General features: G+C 41.1%; 1 protein-coding gene across 4 annotated transcripts in view; it reads right to left on the bottom strand.

Moving 5' to 3' along the window:
* Window positions 1–17,711, bottom strand: part of TAPT1 (transmembrane anterior posterior transformation 1) — a 73,431-nt gene that overhangs the window by 17,022 nt on the left and 38,698 nt on the right. For all 4 annotated transcript variants that reach the window (XM_084857064.1, XM_084857060.1, XM_084857062.1 and 1 more), the window contains 4 exons: window positions 11,729–11,891; window positions 10,870–11,005; window positions 5,712–5,809; window positions 5,447–5,516 (listed from right to left, as the gene is read on the bottom strand). In XM_084857064.1, coding sequence (XP_084713190.1) covers window positions 5,447–5,516; window positions 5,712–5,809; window positions 10,870–11,005; window positions 11,729–11,891 — 467 coding nt within the window. The remainder of the gene's footprint in view (window positions 1–5,446; window positions 5,517–5,711; window positions 5,810–10,869; window positions 11,006–11,728; window positions 11,892–17,711) is intronic.

Here is a 17,711-nt window from a genome sequence, read left to right as displayed (position 1 = left end):
ACCCTAGAAGCCAGAAGAAGTAGGAAGAACTGGAGGCAGAGAAAGACTGGTGTACAGCATCTGTTCCTGTTTGTAAGGAAGTTTAGGGAAATTCCTAAACCTGTTCCTGTTTCTGGGATGGAATTTAGGGAAATCTGTTCTGAAGGAAAAGCTGATGAGATTTTATTTATCTGGGAAAGATTTGTTTTAGGAGTGGTAAGCAACCATATTTAAGAACCAAGCAATTTCAACCTATTATTTGAACAGTGACATTTTATTCACTTTTGTAAGTGATTTCCATTAATGAACATCTTACTTTTTTTGTTTATTTGTGGTGCCAATCCCATGCTTATGCCATAGGACTCAGGTTACTGAGTTTCTTTTAGCTAGAGAGGATTATTTCTAGTGACAACAGTTAAAAGGGTTTATAGCTGGTGGGAGCAGTTAATGGGTTTATAGCTGAGGCAGCATTCCTTAGCAGTGAGGTCTAATTGAGAACTTTATTAAAAACTCTGGCAGTGAGTTCTATAGACCCAACCCCCAAAGTTAATTTTTTTTAAAGAAAGAAGGATAGTTGGGATAACCCACATGTTGTTTCATCACATCTGGCGGCCGTGGCAGAATAATCAACAGTGTTTCTTTCACATGTGGGTTTTAGATTAGAACTACATTAAAGGTGCAAACCTATGATTGTTTAGACTGAAAAAGTCCTTTGTTCAGTCATTAAGTTGTGTCCGACTCTTCGTGACCCCATGGACCATAGCATGCCAGGCCTTCCTGTCCTCTGCTCTCTCCCGGAGTGTGCTCAAGTTCATATTCATTGCATCGGTGATGCTATCTAGCCATCTCATCCTCTGCCGTCCCCTTCTCCTTTTGCCTTCAGTCTTTCCCAGCATCAGGGTCTTTTCCAGGGAGTTTTCTCTTCGCATTAGGTGGCCAAAATATTTGAGCTTCAGCTTCAATATCTGTCCTCCTACAACTCCCAATATCCCTCCAGGCAGCCATGCTGGCTGGGAGATGCTGGGAATTGTAGCCCTAATTGATTGCTACAGCGTCTAACCAGAAGAAGCCAAGAAAAACAGGAGTCGGTGGAACAAAACATAAACCATCAAACATGCACATTTCTTCCATATTATGATATAGTCACTCTACTTGCATGCTGGGAAACTGAGCATGACTTGGAGCATCCCCATATGTCTATCAGTAAAAGATACATTAGATCATTAATATTAATAAGGAATGGAAGAAATAATATGCTGGGAAACTTACGGAAAGGATTAAAAAAAAATTCCCCTGATGTTTCATTATTTCCAGAAATTTCACATCTCTAGTCTTTCTATAAAAGTTTTCTTATTACATAGTTTTTAGAAAACATTTAGTGGGAGTAAAGGCTGGGGGTAACAATATATGCACACTTTGTCTTAAATATTTTATTCATCATTCTAAATGAGAATATTTCATAATCCAAAGCTGTTCAATTTTTCCAATAAAATTAAAATAAAAGCAGTCCTTAGGTAAAGAACTGGGAAGAAATTACCCCCCACACAAACAATTTTCTGCCCCCCTGCCCCTGGGCCTTCACATCTCTAGTCCTGGCAATTCCAAAGCATACCTGGCCCAGAGATTATCACTGCCCTGTTTCTGGCCAACAGGTTTTACAACTAATCAGAGCAGTTGTAAAACTCCTCAACCAGGCAGCATCAGGGATAGCTGCAAAGCCTATGGGCCATACATTATCTAACTTCTACATAACCCTGGAGCTGCCTGTGCTGGTGCATTGGAGCTAGGCGAGACACAACAGCACACTGGGCCTTTTTTGGAACACTTTATGTTTTCAAAACATGGTATTTGCCTATCAGCATATTTACATCTACTCAGTGGCAAAATATAGAATTTCATGACAAGAAAAGCATTGTAATCCAGTACTGTATTCAAAAAGGAGAAATTCAGAACTAAAGTTGGATGGATGGATTTCAGCAGCACTTAGAAGGAAGTCAAAAAGAATAAGACAGGACTTCTCTTTGATAAAGCCTGCTACAAACCCTGGATTGTTTAGCAACTGACTAGAGTTCAATTTAATCCACAATTCCTGGTTCGCAGGTAATGGACAAGCCAGGAACTGGACAACGTGAAACTGAATGATAGTGTATTTTTTCCTCTCAGCCATGTGGGAGGAGGAGAGGGGAGTAAACAAGCCTTTGCTCAGGCTCCTTTCTGCTCAGGCTCCTTTCTGCTCATACACATAGCACTAAAATGTTCTTCAGGGTTAAGTGTGAATGCTGCCTAAAATTCAAGTATTCATGCCTATGAAGTGAGGAAAGGAAGAATTAGCGCTACCATATGCAAATATCATTGGCAGTATTATTTCCCATTAGTTGCATTTGTATCAGGCAGAACCATCCTAACACCATCAGATGGCCATCCCAGAGTGGTTAGGGAGGGAACCCCCTCCCACCAGTAGCAATGTGTTAACACTGCAGGGGAAGGCCAACAAGAAGATTGCGAACAAACCTCCCTGCTAGGTAGTACCAAAGTCTGTGTGTGGAAACAGAATGCCTTCTCCCTCATTTCCAACTATATTGAAGAAAGTTCTTTTCTCAGCTACTTTGCAGAGAGCAGAAGAGAAGTTGCTCAGAAGCCTTTCAAATTAACCCTATTATCCCCAAATCCATTCTAATTGTTTTTAGAATGGGGTATGAAAAGTCCTCCTTATCCTATCATCATCATCATTATTGCTTTATCTTGCTTTTCAGACAACACCTCTGTGTCCCTAAGCACTCACAGTCATTGAAATGTAAGACACAGGCTCTGTCTTCAGGCTGACAAACTACAAAGACAAGACATACAATAAAAGGGGACTGGAGGGACATTAGTTTGACAGTGCCTGAATGGTTGTGTGTTGTAAACAGGCATTTATATCCAGCTGGTGCTTTTCCCTTGCTGGTGTTTTGGCCGGAGTAGAACTGGCCCAACTACCATGTGGGTAGCGGGCTTTAAGTCCTCTGGCTGATGGCAGAGGCCAAAGTGTCTTTCTGCAGGCCAGGGCAACTGGAAGTTAAAGCAGCATACTTTCTGGCAGAGCTTCTTCCCTGACTGATGGCTGGGCCCAGGCTGGTCTTCCCCTTGCTATGGTTTCTTTCTAGGAGAGAAGTGAGGGAGAGCAACCGCCCAATGGACCTTGTTTCTCTGGCTGGTGACAGAAGTCCGAGTATCCCTCCCTCCCCTTGCTTCTGCTGTCCCAGAACAACTTAGTCACTGCTCTATTATTTATTATTTCAAATACATCAGGGACTAAGAGATGTTCATGTCATTCCTTCAACAGTTATCCACCTGCCTTTGGAAGCAACTTCCTAGAATAGTTCAAAACAACTGCATATACTTTTATGCATCTTCAGGATATATAACTTGAGAAAAACCTGTATCTTACATTTTAATGGTTTCTGTTGTTATTTAAATCGACTTAGCATTGAAATACAACATGGCACAAAATTTACTATTTAACTGCTTACTATTCCAGTGGAGTCACTGAAAGAAATATTACTGTTAATTGTACTACCAATACTACAAAGTAGGTATTACAGGGATGCCATCTATATTTGTGTAACATTACTACTAAAACCTTGCCTCTTTTTAGGCAAGAGCATGAAATGAATTCACAACTGTTCTATGATTTAATTAAATTCAAGCTACTGTGGAGAATAAGTTGGCTTTATTCATTCATCTGTTCAATACACATCTGGAATAATGTACAATTTCACTCTTCCTCAGGGAAGGGCATACATCTGACACAAAAAGGCTATATTCCACAATACGACACTGTGAACTGGCTTGGTTTAATCACTATTGCTAGCTGTAATTTAAGGGGGGAGATGGATAAACCGTTGAATGTTTACTCAGAAGTAAATCCATGTTACTCCCAGAGAGTGTGCATAGGATTGCAGCCACAGCCTCTAGTTTAAGAAAGCAGGAATGGACTTCTAAGCCTTCACAACTGTTTATCATATGACACTGACAACCAATTTTCCGTGGGTGGAATCCAATGAAAGGTTTCTGCTCATGGAATGGCTTCCGTCAGTGGAACCGGAGGAGGGCACTACACTCTCCTCCCTGCAGCATCCTCACCTGGAGGGGGACCCTCTGGAGAAGATTTTCAGGGGACTGCAAGGGGGAGGAGAAAGGGAGAAAGTACCATCATGACAGCAGTGATGTTGGCTTCTGGCCAATATTTTTTAACGGCACTATGCATTTAAAACAATTAAATTTGCGTACAGTATCAGCTGAAGTGTGAGGTTAATGAGATCCACTGAAGACCGGATTTAATCTCACAAGATGGGCTTATACTCAGGTTCATTGTAATGATATAAGTGTCCATGTTTAAAATATTCTGTCTAGTTTCTCACATTAAAAATAAGGTTAAGTCTCTGTCCTATTTTGCACGATTACAGACAAATTTCTAGCTATATAGAACACTGCCTGCAGTGAATGGATTAGTACAGCACTGTTTACCTCTCTTAGTTTTACAATTAAAAGTCCTTGCATGGACAAATACACACTCTTACTGAGCAAAGTATTAAGATACAAAATAGAATACAGATCTCTAAAAGAAATTCAGAAATGCCACTTGAAAGATAATACATTATTAGCCTGAGATCATATGAATGGCTCAGGGCCAAGATATCTGAGAGAGTGCCTCCTCCTGTATGAACCTGCCAAGAAGCTATGTTCTTCATCTTAGGCCCTGTTATGTGTTCTGCAGCCTGGAGAAGTGAGGCTGGTGAGGACCTGAGGCACGGCCTTCTGTGTGGCAGCACCCCAGTGCTGGAACTCCCATCTGAGGGAGGTTAGATTGGCTGCCTTGTTATTAACCTTTGGATGGCTGGTAAAAACTACACTGTTCCATGGAGCTTTTACTGATTAAGACTGTTCCTTGATTTTAGAAGGTTCCCCTGTGTTTTTGTTATGTATTTTATCAGTTTTGTTTTAGTTTCATTTGAAATTGTTGTGTTTTATTGTGTTTATAGTTTTATTGTAAATTGCCTTGAGCTCTCATTAAGTGGAGGGCGATTCAGAAATATTTCAAATAAATAAATAAATGCACTAAAACCTCAAGTCTGTAAGCATACACTGCACAAATTTACTTAACTAATCTATAGTTTCATTTTTGGTACCATTGTTCAAGAGAGAAAAGGCTTTCCCCAACCTGACTTATTTTTTATCAACACTTCCAGTATTGCAACATAATAATTAAGAAGAAGATATGGAAGGAGGGGGATGAAAAGATTATGTCCCTTGCCATACCAAAGAGAAACACTATGAATTCTGATTATGTACATCTTTATGAATCAATACCACATACCTTGTATTTCTAGGAAATCCACCCACAGGTTTCACACATGCTCCAAGACTACACCACACATAGTGGATTAGTAGCATGTACTGAATTACCTCCCCGAACAAACATACATACCACTGTTTGACATCTGAAACAGATTGTTCTTCTCAAACTTCTTGAAAACACTTCCTTTTATTTCAACAAACTGCAATATAAAGAAAGCAACATTTTCATGCTTCAAATTTTTTTAGAGGCCAACTTAAAGGACAATTAATTTTGTTTGATGACGTAAGTTAATAGAAATACTGCTACATCATAATGGCGTCTTAGGAAGTCAGAGTGTAATGGCGACATTTTATTAAACACTGTGAGGGAAGTGTTATATCCATCCAACACTTACATTGTTAGACATCATGATAGTAAGAAGTGACTTGTTGTGGGAGTTGAAGGCTACATTGAGTGTCGTTGCTTGGACCATTATAAGGATAGCATGCAAAACTGTAGTCAGTATGTTAAGGAAAAGGCTTTTAGAAGAAAATATAACTGCTATGTATATTCTTTGGAATTTTAAGATACCCCCCTCCCTGCAAAATCAAAGCAGACTTTCAAATTTCACTGTACTATGCTATGCAGTAACTCTTACTTTTTCGTTTAACTACTGATTTAAGCATGCAGTTACATTACTCAGGCTTATTGCACGATTCCAATAATTCCAAGAGAAGAGTCAACAATTATTAATACTGATGTGCTACCACTGACAGTGGGGAGAGGGTGGCTACACTGGCATAGGTAAATAACGATCAAACCACAACAGTCATTTTTACATTAACTGTGGATTTCTTATACTACAGGTTTTTGAACAGATTTCATTTTAGCAACATTATTCTAATACAACAGGGCATTCTCTCGAACACAATGACAGCTCATTTGATTTAAGTAGGACAGCTATACATTTTTATTCTATGTGCTATGGACTATTTCTGAACAGCCAACTTCTAAATCTAAAAAAACCCTCTTGGAACAGTTTGAAAGAATATATTTGGTGAGTATTTAGAAAAACTAAAATAATTGCTTCACATACTGTTGCCAATCAGTTAGCTGTTCCAGGCTTGTCATGACTGTTGCTGGTGCCAATATTCATTATTCATTTGCATTAGATGAGAAAAAAAAGCTACTAGGGTGGTAGTAACTGAAACAGCAGGATAAGGGAGAATCCTACGAGCTAATAATAAATAAAAGTCGAGATGGTCTCTTCCCACTCCCCCCCCCCCCACTTTCTGGGGGTTAAGTAAGCCAAGATAAAATACATTTATTATCCTGCCCTTCCTCCAATGGGCTCGTACATGTTTACCCTCTCCCACATTTTGTCCTTCCAGGGAACAACCTTGTGATGTGGATTGAGCTGAGAGAGCCCAAGGTCTCCTAGTGAGCTTTGTGGCTATGTAGTTAAGTGACAAATTACACTGAATTAGCTTTAAGCACTTACGGCTGGTTTACACAGCCAGTCACTGAACGCATGAGCAGCTGCAGTCCCTCCTTGGCCATGTATGGACTCACAGTTGTGAGGGCAATGTTAGTGTGAATCAGGTTTTATGTGGATTCAGTCACCAGGAATGTATGCAGTCATGAGAGCACTTTTTATTAGCCCTATAATTTATATTTAAATGAACAGGCTGTTTTCCCACCAGAATAGGGCTCTCAAAGCATCTTACAGAAAAAATAAGTAAAAACATAATAAAGTAAAAAACAACAATAGGTTAATAAAACAATGTAAATGATAAAACAAGTGAAACATTGACCGGCATAGAAAGAAGGTCAGCAGCAAAAACATGCAACACGATCAAGGCAGTGTATAAATAAGGAGGGAACAAATCATCAATATCAAAGCCACAACAAAATAATCTATGATCCATAACCTTTATCACCAGGATTATTCCATCTGAACACAATACTATAGTGCACTTCATGCATAACATTTATCCACATGATTATGAGGTTGATCAGACATAACAAAACCAGGATTTGGCATTTCAAGAATGAGGAGGCAGGAGCCTCGGGCATGCTCCCCTCCACCCCACCTCATATGCAGTGAACAGTAACTTTTTATCTTTAATTGTGGCAAAAAATATGTCCTCCCAAAACAACAAAAAAGCAAGACACAACGTACGATTTAGAAGTAATCACATCAGAACAGTTCAGAATCAGAATTAACCTGTGAGGCTGCTCTGCCAACATAAGCTATAGCATCAACCAAAGGCAGCCTTGAAGAGGAAGGCTCACCTAAATGCAAGAGAAGAATGGGCAATACATAGGTCTACTGGAAGGGAGTTTCAAAGATTCAGGGCCACCACTGAGAAGACAATGTCTCTACTGCACACCAGCCTCACTGATCTTAATGATGGGCACTCAAGAAGGACCCTGAAACAGATCTTAGCATATGGGAAGGATTGAATAGGTGAAGCTGGTCCTTCAGATAACAGCTTGGGACTAGGTTAAGAGCTTTTAAGATTGAGATCAGCACTTTGAATTGGGTCTGGAAATAAATTGGTAGCCAGTGCAACTGACACAAGATTAGAGTTGTATTCAGATTTTCTGGCCACCACCAGCATCTGGTTGGCTGCATTTTGCACCAACTGTAGCTCCCAGATAATCTTCAGAGGCAGCCCCACATAAAATGAATTGTGGTAGTCTAGTTTGGAGGTAACCAGAGCATGGGTAACTATGGCTAGGTCCAACTGCTCCAAATACTAACTTCTGAAAGCGACCATCTAGGAAAGACTGGAGCCACTGTATTACTGTGCCTATTAAGTTCAGGCCAGAAAGTCAGGACATGAGGATACCATGGTCAGTGGTATCAAATGCCACTGAGCAGTCAAGAAGGACCAAGAGGGTAGCACTCCTAGAATCTAGTCCCTGGCATAAGTCATCCACCAGATGACCATGGCTGTTTCCGTCCTGAACCCAGGATGTAACCTGGACTAGAATGGATCTAGGTGATCGGTTTCCTCCAAAACCACCTGAAGCTGAGAGGCCGCTATCTTCTCCAACAATTTACCCAGAAAGAGAAGCTTAGAGACTGGATAGTAGTTGTCCAAGTTCCGAGGATCTAATTTGCTTTTTTTTTTTTAGTAAGGGCTGTACTGCTCCTTCTTTAAGGACAGCAGGGGCCACACCCACTCTCAAGAAAGCATTTACGAGCTGCATAGCCCAGGTCTTCAAATCCTAGATACTTTTACTAGTGACAAGCCAGAGTCCAGAGAACAGGTGGTAGGTCTAAAACTAAAAAAGGTAGCTAATCTACATCCTCCAGTTTTACAGCCTGAAAGGAATCCACCACAAATTGGCTACTTCCAATATTGACCCTATATTGACTATGGCATCTAACTCAGTGCAAATATGAGAAATTTTACCTACAAAATGCATTGCAAATTTGTCAAAGTGGGCCTTTGAGAGTTCCATCACCAGATCTACCGGATTTATGTGGAGAAGGCCTTTCACCACCCAGAACAGCTTCACGGGGCAGCATTGTGCAGATGTAACAATGGCAAAGAAGTGGGATTTCTTCACCACTATCACTGCTGCAGAGAACGCTCAAAGATGGGCTCTTACATATGTTTGCCCATGCTCACAGTGAGTTTTCAGCCATCTGTGCTCTAAGCTTCAACTCAATTGTTTCATTGCCTTCTACTCCTCAGAATACCAAGGAGCTGATATGTTTCTACAATATGGCCAAAGACGTTTGGGAGCAATCATTTATAGGTCCTGGATCATTTTCCTGTTTCAAGTAGAGACCTCAGCCTACACATAACCACTGGCTAAGGCTGCAGGATAATCCCCAAAGGCCTTCAGAAAACCTTCTGGACACATTAGTCTCTGGGGGTGGACCACTGAATTAGGTGGACCACCCCTGCAGAGGTTACAGGTAACTCTGAGGTCAACACTGATTAGGTAATGATCTGTTGATGACCATGAACCATAGCTGGTTCCCCTACCCACAGATCATCATCACCCAGCCCAGAACAGAACACCAGTTCCAAGGTGAAACTTGCAATATGTGTTGGCCTGATATCCATTATGATAAGCCCATGACCGTCATCAAACTCATAAAGTCCTAAGCTAGTCCAAATAAGGTGGCCTCACTGTGGATGCTGAAATCCCCGAGGACAAAAAGTCTTTGGGTCCTCAACACCAGCCCCAAGACCACCTCTGCAAGGGTAGGGTAGGAAGACCACTGCACAGCAGTCTTGGGTTCCAGGCATTAGGCACAGATCTAGTAGACTACAAGACAGGGTACCTAACCAGAGAGATGGAATCTTTGTAGACAAAGGCTACCCTTCCTCCTCACCCCTCAAGTTGGGCTTGATACTGTACATGATAGCCAGGTGGACAGTTCTGAGAGATATTTCATAAACTCCATGGAAGAAGGTAGAACATTAAAACAAACAGTCAACTAAAACATGAACTAGTAATCCAGCAACAGTATATAAGACATTTGTTGTTGTTCAGTCGTTCAGTCGTGTCCGACTCTTCGTGACCCCATGGACCATAGCACGCCAGGCCTTCCTGTCCTGCGCTCTCTCCCGGAGTGTGCTCAAGTTCATATTCATTGCATCGGTGATGCTATCTAGCCATCTCATCCTCTGCCGTCCCCTTCTCCTCTTGCCTTCAGTCTTTCCCAGCATCAGGATCTTTTCCAGAGAGTTTTCTCTTCGCATCAGGTGGCCAAAATATTTCAGCTTCAGCTTCAGTATCTGTCCTTCCAATGAGCACTCACGGTTGATTTCCTTTAGTATGGACTGGCTTCTTTCCTGGAAACCAAATACACTTCTCTCATAGCTTGCTTTCTTTCTCTCTCCCTCTCTCTCTCTCTTTTGACCAGTTCAAGAGCATTGTCACATGGGCATCTGAACCTACCTATCCAGAGCAAAGACTACAAAAGTTATGTATGTATGTATGTATGTGTGTATGTATGTTTTATATATAGCATTTTCAAGACGTGTGAATTTCCATCCTTTGGAAAGAAATAAGGTGCATTGACAATATTCAAACTGAAGATATTAAGGTGCATTTTCAAGCTTCTTGTTCTCAGTTTGAACTAGAACAATTTACAGAGTCTATTAAAAACTACTTTTGAACATTTGTTTACAGAAACTTGCTTCATAAGCCCTATTAGGGCTGATGTAGTACAGGTTTGAAAAGGTAACACCTGTGCTGAGTCAGACATTTCAGCTTTCAAAAAGTTCTTATTTTTGCTCTTTTTTAAGTAAACTATTTTATGGACCTGCAACATGTGTAGACTTGTTTGTAAGACTGGTGAAAATGAACAGTTCTTAGTTCAAGTTTGCCACCCAAAAGCCTTTTAATCTATTTTTAATCCAGAATTCCACTTCTTATGTTACTGAGAATACGCTGACAAAATTTCACAAAACCTCAAGCATACTAAGCAAGTTTGTAGGTTTTTTTTTTTTAACTTACGTGAGTTTGAGGGGTTTTTATTTTTTTTACTATTTTAGCATAGGCAAACGAAAAGGAATTGTAATTCTGATACAGAAGGATACAGACATACAGCACTGCCATGAAAAAATGGGGAATCACACCTATGTGTGCCCTTTTTCTCTCCTTTGGTTCTGTAGCTGTCCAGTAAAGAGCATCCAATATATCTTGACCAAAAGATGAAAACAGACGATCAGCTACCTAGAGAAAGAGACAGAGAGAGAGAGAGAGAGAGAGAGCTACATGTTAAATAGTACTACATGCTTCCAGAGATTTGTAACTCCTAACTCAAGAAGTAGTATTATCAGCCCCAATCCAAAGGACCATGGAACTAGTTAAGCATGGCCAAGGAAGCTTTGGAGTTGCATTTCCAGAACACGGACAGCCAGTGTGGTAGACTGTATAGAAGAGAATACTTGAATTAGGGACACCTGAGTTCAGTTCCATTTTTGACCTTGGACCAGTCACTGTTGACCTAATTTACCTCGAAGGATTACTACAAGGTTGACTCTCATGTATACCACCATGCACTTGCAGAGGACGGGTAACTCTTCTTCTACTACTACTACTACTACTACTGGCTGATCAGTTATGTTGTTGAAGGACATTGAAAACAGTTTATTTTATGATATGGAGGTCTGCTATTCATAGAATTAAAGACAAAATCCTACAGCCCATGTTAAAATCCTTGGGCATGCCTGAAGTAGCTTTTAGACTTAAAATTTTACAATTTACACATTCTAGAAGAAACTAAAATAGTTACATACAAATGTATTTATTGCTTGTCATTGTTTAAAAAAAACAGAAGTTTACTTCTAACATGGCAGAAAAGATGTTGGAGAACAAGACTTTTACCACAATGTTTTCTGATATGTCCAGGAAGAAATCATGCTTTGACCATAGTTCTGATGCCTATTTACTTACCTCGAGCATATTATAGATGATGTAGAGTTTAATAACAGACTGTCCTCTTATCAGGTGGTACATCATAGAATAGTCAACATAGTGCATCATGAAGTAGCAGATTACCAGAATAACTCCTTTGAATATATCACACACCTGAGCAGGCTGCAGCCAACGCCTATCACTGAAATACATAAAGTACACAAAATAAACAGTACATTTTATCCATTTGCAGATTGTAGCTACAAATTACTAATATGAAATCTATTTTTCAAAGTAAATAAATAAGCCCCAAGGCCATTGATTATAAAGCTACTTTTGCATCAAATGGTGTATCACTGGGCCTTTCCTCCCTCAACTGACACCTGGCAACAGCCAATCTATCATATTGCAAGGGAGAGATGGGAAGCAAGGCCACCCCATCAGCTCTGCTGAGAGACCAGCTGGCTCCTCATCTTGAACTGTTTCCATTCAAGTTGGTCATTACAGAAACTACTATTTAACTTTAAGAACTGGCACCTGAGTCTGCTTTCCCCCCTCTTCCTTCTCCATCCCTTTTTCCTTTTGTGTAGTGTTATTTAGATTGTAAGCCTGTGGACAGTGACTGTTTTGCTTTATTGATCATAAGTAAGTTGTTTTGAGAGCCTTTGTGGCTATATATAAAATGCTTTCGATAGATAGATGCATTCTGTTTTAAGAATTAATGTTCCATGTTACTGCAGGTTTTGCCACCAGTCAAACTAGAACTGATGGATTATATTTAGCTCTTTAGTACGGGTCACTCGGCTTATTCATTTTCCATTCCTCATATTAAAAGGATGTTGAAATTGATTTGCAAGAGGAGAGCAAGCAAACTGTTTTGTTCTAAGCACAAAACCTCCATAACCTTTCTGAATTTAACAAAGTCAATCTCTATTCTAAGAACTGACCCAGAATATCCAAATGTGATCAAGGAGATGCTTATCAAAACTTTGCTCAAGGCATGTTGTATAGCTTTCCACTTGGGAAGTCGAACAAATTTTACAGACATATAAAGGGAATGAACTATGGAAGTTAAATGTTCTAAAGGAAGACCATGAAGTAAACTAGAGAATTAAAACAAAATATCTTCACATACAGATTCTGCACGTTGATGTGGTTCACACATACTGCTAACCCATGGTTTATTTAACCCATGAATTGTTGAAATCTGGGTTGTAGTAATGTGCAAACCCAGCCACGCTAACAAACTATGGTTTATTAACCATGAAAAGCTCAGAAAGAGAACTCATGGCTTGTTCTTGGGTTGAGAACTCTGGGTTGTCTAAACCATGGGCTGTCATTACGTGTAAACCCAGAACTGTGGGTTGTTCCTGGGTTGTTTTGCCAGGCTATAGAGGCAGTGGGCAAGAGTAGTAAAACAAACAAATAAGCCGTTCTACATACCAGTACTTCAGCACTGCAAAGGCATTTGGGATACAGGGAGGGAGTGGGCGAAGGAGGAGAGGAACAAACAACCCAGGGATTGAGAAAACAATGTTTTGCTCCATTATCTGCCAGACAAACCAGAATAGGGCAATACACCCTGGGTTAACCATCAGCTAGCATTATGTGCAAACCAGGTAGTTCTGTGATTGGGTCTCCTGCAAACCATACCACTTATTGGGGGTCTGTTTGTGATTTCCCAATTTCTGAACTGTCTTGCTCCAATTCTGCTGGTAAACTGAGAAAAGAAGGTGGGATTCTTAGGGGAAAACATGTGGCAGCAATAGAGGGGCTATGGTAACCAGCTTTAGAACAAGCCAGATCTTAAACCAACTTCAAACAGTGGTTTAAGAGCCTGGTTTGTTCTGAAGCTGCTAAACAGAGTATCCCAGTTCAGACGAAATGGGCAATGATGGTTAACTGGATTCAGGCATGCCGCAAAAGGAAGAAAATGGATAATACTGGGCAGCTAGTCAAACTATCAAATGTCTATATTCTTCAGCATTAATTCAAAAGAAAGGTGTGAACACATTTGTGTGAACAATTAACTAAATACTAACATTTGACTCTTGCCACATATTAGCAAGATAAAACTGGAATAATTTTTGTAAGGACAGAGGCCTTGCTAAAATAACAATTTTATAAAATATAAAATGCATAAACATGTGTTTAATTAGTTTTCCTTAAATGCTCTAGACTAACACAAAGTAAGATTATCTCTTAGCATACAAATGCAAGTACTACTATAATCTGAGCTTTTTGCATAGTATAACTCTGATTTAGTCTAAACTCAATTTATTACAGGAAATAGTATTTTCGAACTTTGGCCTTTTCTTGATTCTTTAGAACTGTTTGTTAGTAATCTTAATGGCAGTGGATAATTATACCAATGCTCCAGGGCCCACCCTATTGCCTCCTTGGCACTATGGGGTTATAAAAGATACCTAAGAAGCCAGCTCTTCTAAGAGCCAAACTAGACACAATGTGGTACTGTCCCCAATCACCTAAGTAAGGGTGGGTGGGTAGTCCGATTTTAACAGCAAAATGCGTACAGAACTCTCCCACACCTAACCCTGCCACAGCTTTTCTCCCCAAGTGCTTTTCTTCTCCTCTAAGCTCCAGTATTGGAAGTGGCCTCAGCTGAGTGAAAATGGGGAAGGAACTATGGGGAGAGGGATCTGCGCACCTCACAGGCACACCCCTTTTGTTATTTTAAAAAAGAAAAATCAGCACTCCCTTCTTTCTAGGTGATGGTAAATTTTTTTACACTTCCACACATGCGTGCACGCACACACAGAGTCTCAGTCACACCTAGTTTGACTCCAAGCCTTACCATAAATCTCCAAAAATTACCCCTGCCCCCAGATAACGAACAGTCAATTAAGAGTAACTAGAGTATGCAAAGAAGTGCTATCAATGGTTGCCCAGCCCATAACTAAGACATTCCCTCTTCCCTGCCTCCCCAGACAAACATGGGCAACATCTACATTTGTAAGACCTTTTTTAGCTGAGCTATATTGTAATCAGTAGAAACAGACAAATTATTTTAAAAAACCAACTGCTGCTGATCAGAATGCTCTCTAAGGAAACATTTGTACTAATCACTGGTTCAATATGGCTACTTTGTGATGTAAATTAATGTTTTCCACAGGCTATCAGATCACTGAATTCCCAGTAGGATGCAGTCAGAGCTACCTTTATGACACCATTTTAAATAGATTCTGTACATGCTTCATAGAGCTAGAGTACTGACTCCATCTGCTGGTCAAGAAGCACACTGAACAGTCAGTGCTGACCACAAGTAAGATTAAGATGAACACACAACACTTGTATTGAATATTATTCAGTGAGTAAAGAAAAGCATCAGGTTCACACTGCATGGGATGGGATCGACCCATACCAAATCTCTCCATTCAATGCTGTACAATGAATCTACTTCTGAAAAGCGCCTAATCTCTCTCAATCCCAGGTGCTCAGGATTTGGCCTCAGCAACACTCAACTCCTTGCATGTGCCCCCTCCTCCATCACCAAGATGTCCCTGAAATTTAGCATTGATATCAAGACTTCCATATCAAAGGCAGCAGCTCTGTATCTTGCCAAGCTAGTGCAAACCATGGTTTATTAATTCAAACCTCATGCTAAATCATGGCTTGATGTGACATCTGAATTCAGTCAAATGTCTGACCTTCTCTATAACTAGATCACCATTAAAAAAAATTATCAAAGTACTATATTAAGGTGTACTGTCTGCCAATTAGGATGAAAAGCAAAAAGACATATAATGCTTTCAAAAGCACACTGGAAAGTAATCAGTTGCAGAATAGGTCATCAAGCCTTAGAAGAGGGCATGAGCTGTGAGGACTGAATTAATTCAAGGCAGTTTACATCAGATACTTAAATCACCAAAGAGAAAAGACTAACTTAAATGATTTAGATCTTTTTCCATTTGGACTTCAGGTATTTCTTAAACACAAATGCATACTAGATGCTTGACAACACCCATTCTTATACAAGAATGCATACTAGATGCTTGATAACATCCGTTCAAATATGCTAATTTATAGATATGGGGATTTTTTTTTGGTATGTGGTCAACCTGTCTAGCTAGGCATAAGTAATAGAACTGAATGGATAATCACGACTACAAATATGGTCATAGCCCATACATAGAGGGGAGCTCTGACTCTTACTTACTGCTGATGAATTAGGGATGGCGGAGAATTTCTGAGAATTTCTCCACGAATCTCAGTGAGGCCGAATGCCAATGCATTCGGCCTCCCGAAATTGGCGGTGAAATTCTCCGCCACCCCCCCGGGATGGGACTTACCTCCTGCGAATGTCCCTCTCGGCACCGGGTCCCAGCGGCAGTTCGGAGGCATTTCGGCGGGGGCAGCGGCCGGTCTTCCGACCAGCTGCTGCTGCCGCCATTACAAACTAAAGTAAAACAAACAAACAAACCCGTGATAGGCTACGTAACGATTAACGTAGCCTATCATGGCTAGATTTCCAAAGTCAGCCGTGATAGGCTACGTTAATCGTCACGTAGCCTATCATGGGTGACTTGGGGGGGGGGGGAAGCGCGTACACAAATGGCGGCGGCCCAAGGGCGCCGCCATTTGCGTTCCTTATTTTGGCACATCTCGTCTACATAAAGATTTACGTAGACTACGGCAAAAATAAGGGCACGCTATTTGCGTTGCCCTTATTTTCGCTGTAGTCTACGTAAATCTTTACGTAGACTAGACGTGCCAAAATAAGGAACGCAAATGGCGGCGCCCATGGGCCGCCGCCATTTGCGTACGCACTTCCCCCCCCCCAAAGTCACCCGTGATAGGCTATGTGACGATTAACGTAGCCTATCACGGCTGACTTTGGAAATCTAGCCATGATAGGCTACGTTAATCGTTACGTAGCCTATCACGGGTTTGTTTGGTTTTTTTTCACTTTTTGTTTCGCGGCCGGGGAGACGGGGCGTTTCTCCCCGGCCTGAATTTTGGCCGGGTGAGGCGGGACGCCTCCCCCCCGCCTGAACTTCAGGGGGAGAAGCGAAGCGCCTCCCCCCCATCGCGAAGCCAAGCTGCGAAAAGGTAAGTGACTTTCGTACATCCCTATGAATAGTTAAAGATGTGGGGAGGTAGGGAAAATTAGGTAAGGGGGGTCAGGGCTTAAACCAGTCACAAAATGGTGACTTCATCCCATGATGGCCTCCCTTGACTGATACACAATTTACATCTAAGTTATGACAGATCAGTGATTCTAACATCAACCACTACACATACAGAAATGTCTAGTTACAGTGATTAAATATTATTTTGTGTAAAAACTGGGGGTGGGAAGTCACAGTTGTTTATCGTGATTCTGTCCAATGGCCAGGTACTCCATAGTCTTCCAGTTTTGAGTGTATCTGAAGGTGTGAGGTTGGGACATGATAGGGATTCTGTTGGTGTTCCACTTCACCCTTCCTGAGCTAGCCAGGATGGTCTTGGGAGTGGTGATGGAGTCTCCCCAGCTTGTTGTGCTGGGGGACTTCAAGATACATGCTTGTAAGGAGTGGCTCAGGACTGCATGGCAACCATGGGTCTGTCCCATTAATATCTGGACAAACTTTCTATAGTTCTGTTGTCATGGTCAGATCACTATTTGGTGAGGTTTACACTTACTGGGATTCAAAGCCTCTGCAGGAGTGGGGGGCCAACTAAGATGATCTGCCATTGGAGAATTATGGTTTTCTGATGGCTCTTCGGGATTTTCCCGTCACCTCGGCAGACAAGTCTGTCAAAGCCTTGTCTGACCTCTAGAATGGGGAAATGGCCTGGGTAGTGGGCACCATAGCTCCACTGAGTGAAGCCAAATAAGCTTTCTGGTTTTCCAGGGAGCTGTGGGTGATGTAAAGAATGAGAAGGCAACTAGACCAACATTGATGGAAAACGCGGACTGAGTCTGACCAAACACTCAATAGTCCATTGTGACCAATTTGTGCGATGCTTTGCAGATAAAATTGATCATATCTGTGCTGACTTGGATGCCACAGTTGATACA

This window comes from Heloderma suspectum, chromosome 5, assembly GCF_057233095.1.
Source record: "Heloderma suspectum isolate Gila_16-S chromosome 5, 16-S_ref, whole genome shotgun sequence".
NCBI lineage: Eukaryota > Metazoa > Chordata > Lepidosauria > Squamata > Helodermatidae > Heloderma > Heloderma suspectum.
The sequence above is the reverse complement of the archived record's forward strand: the minus strand, read 5'-3'. Positions and strand labels throughout refer to the sequence as shown.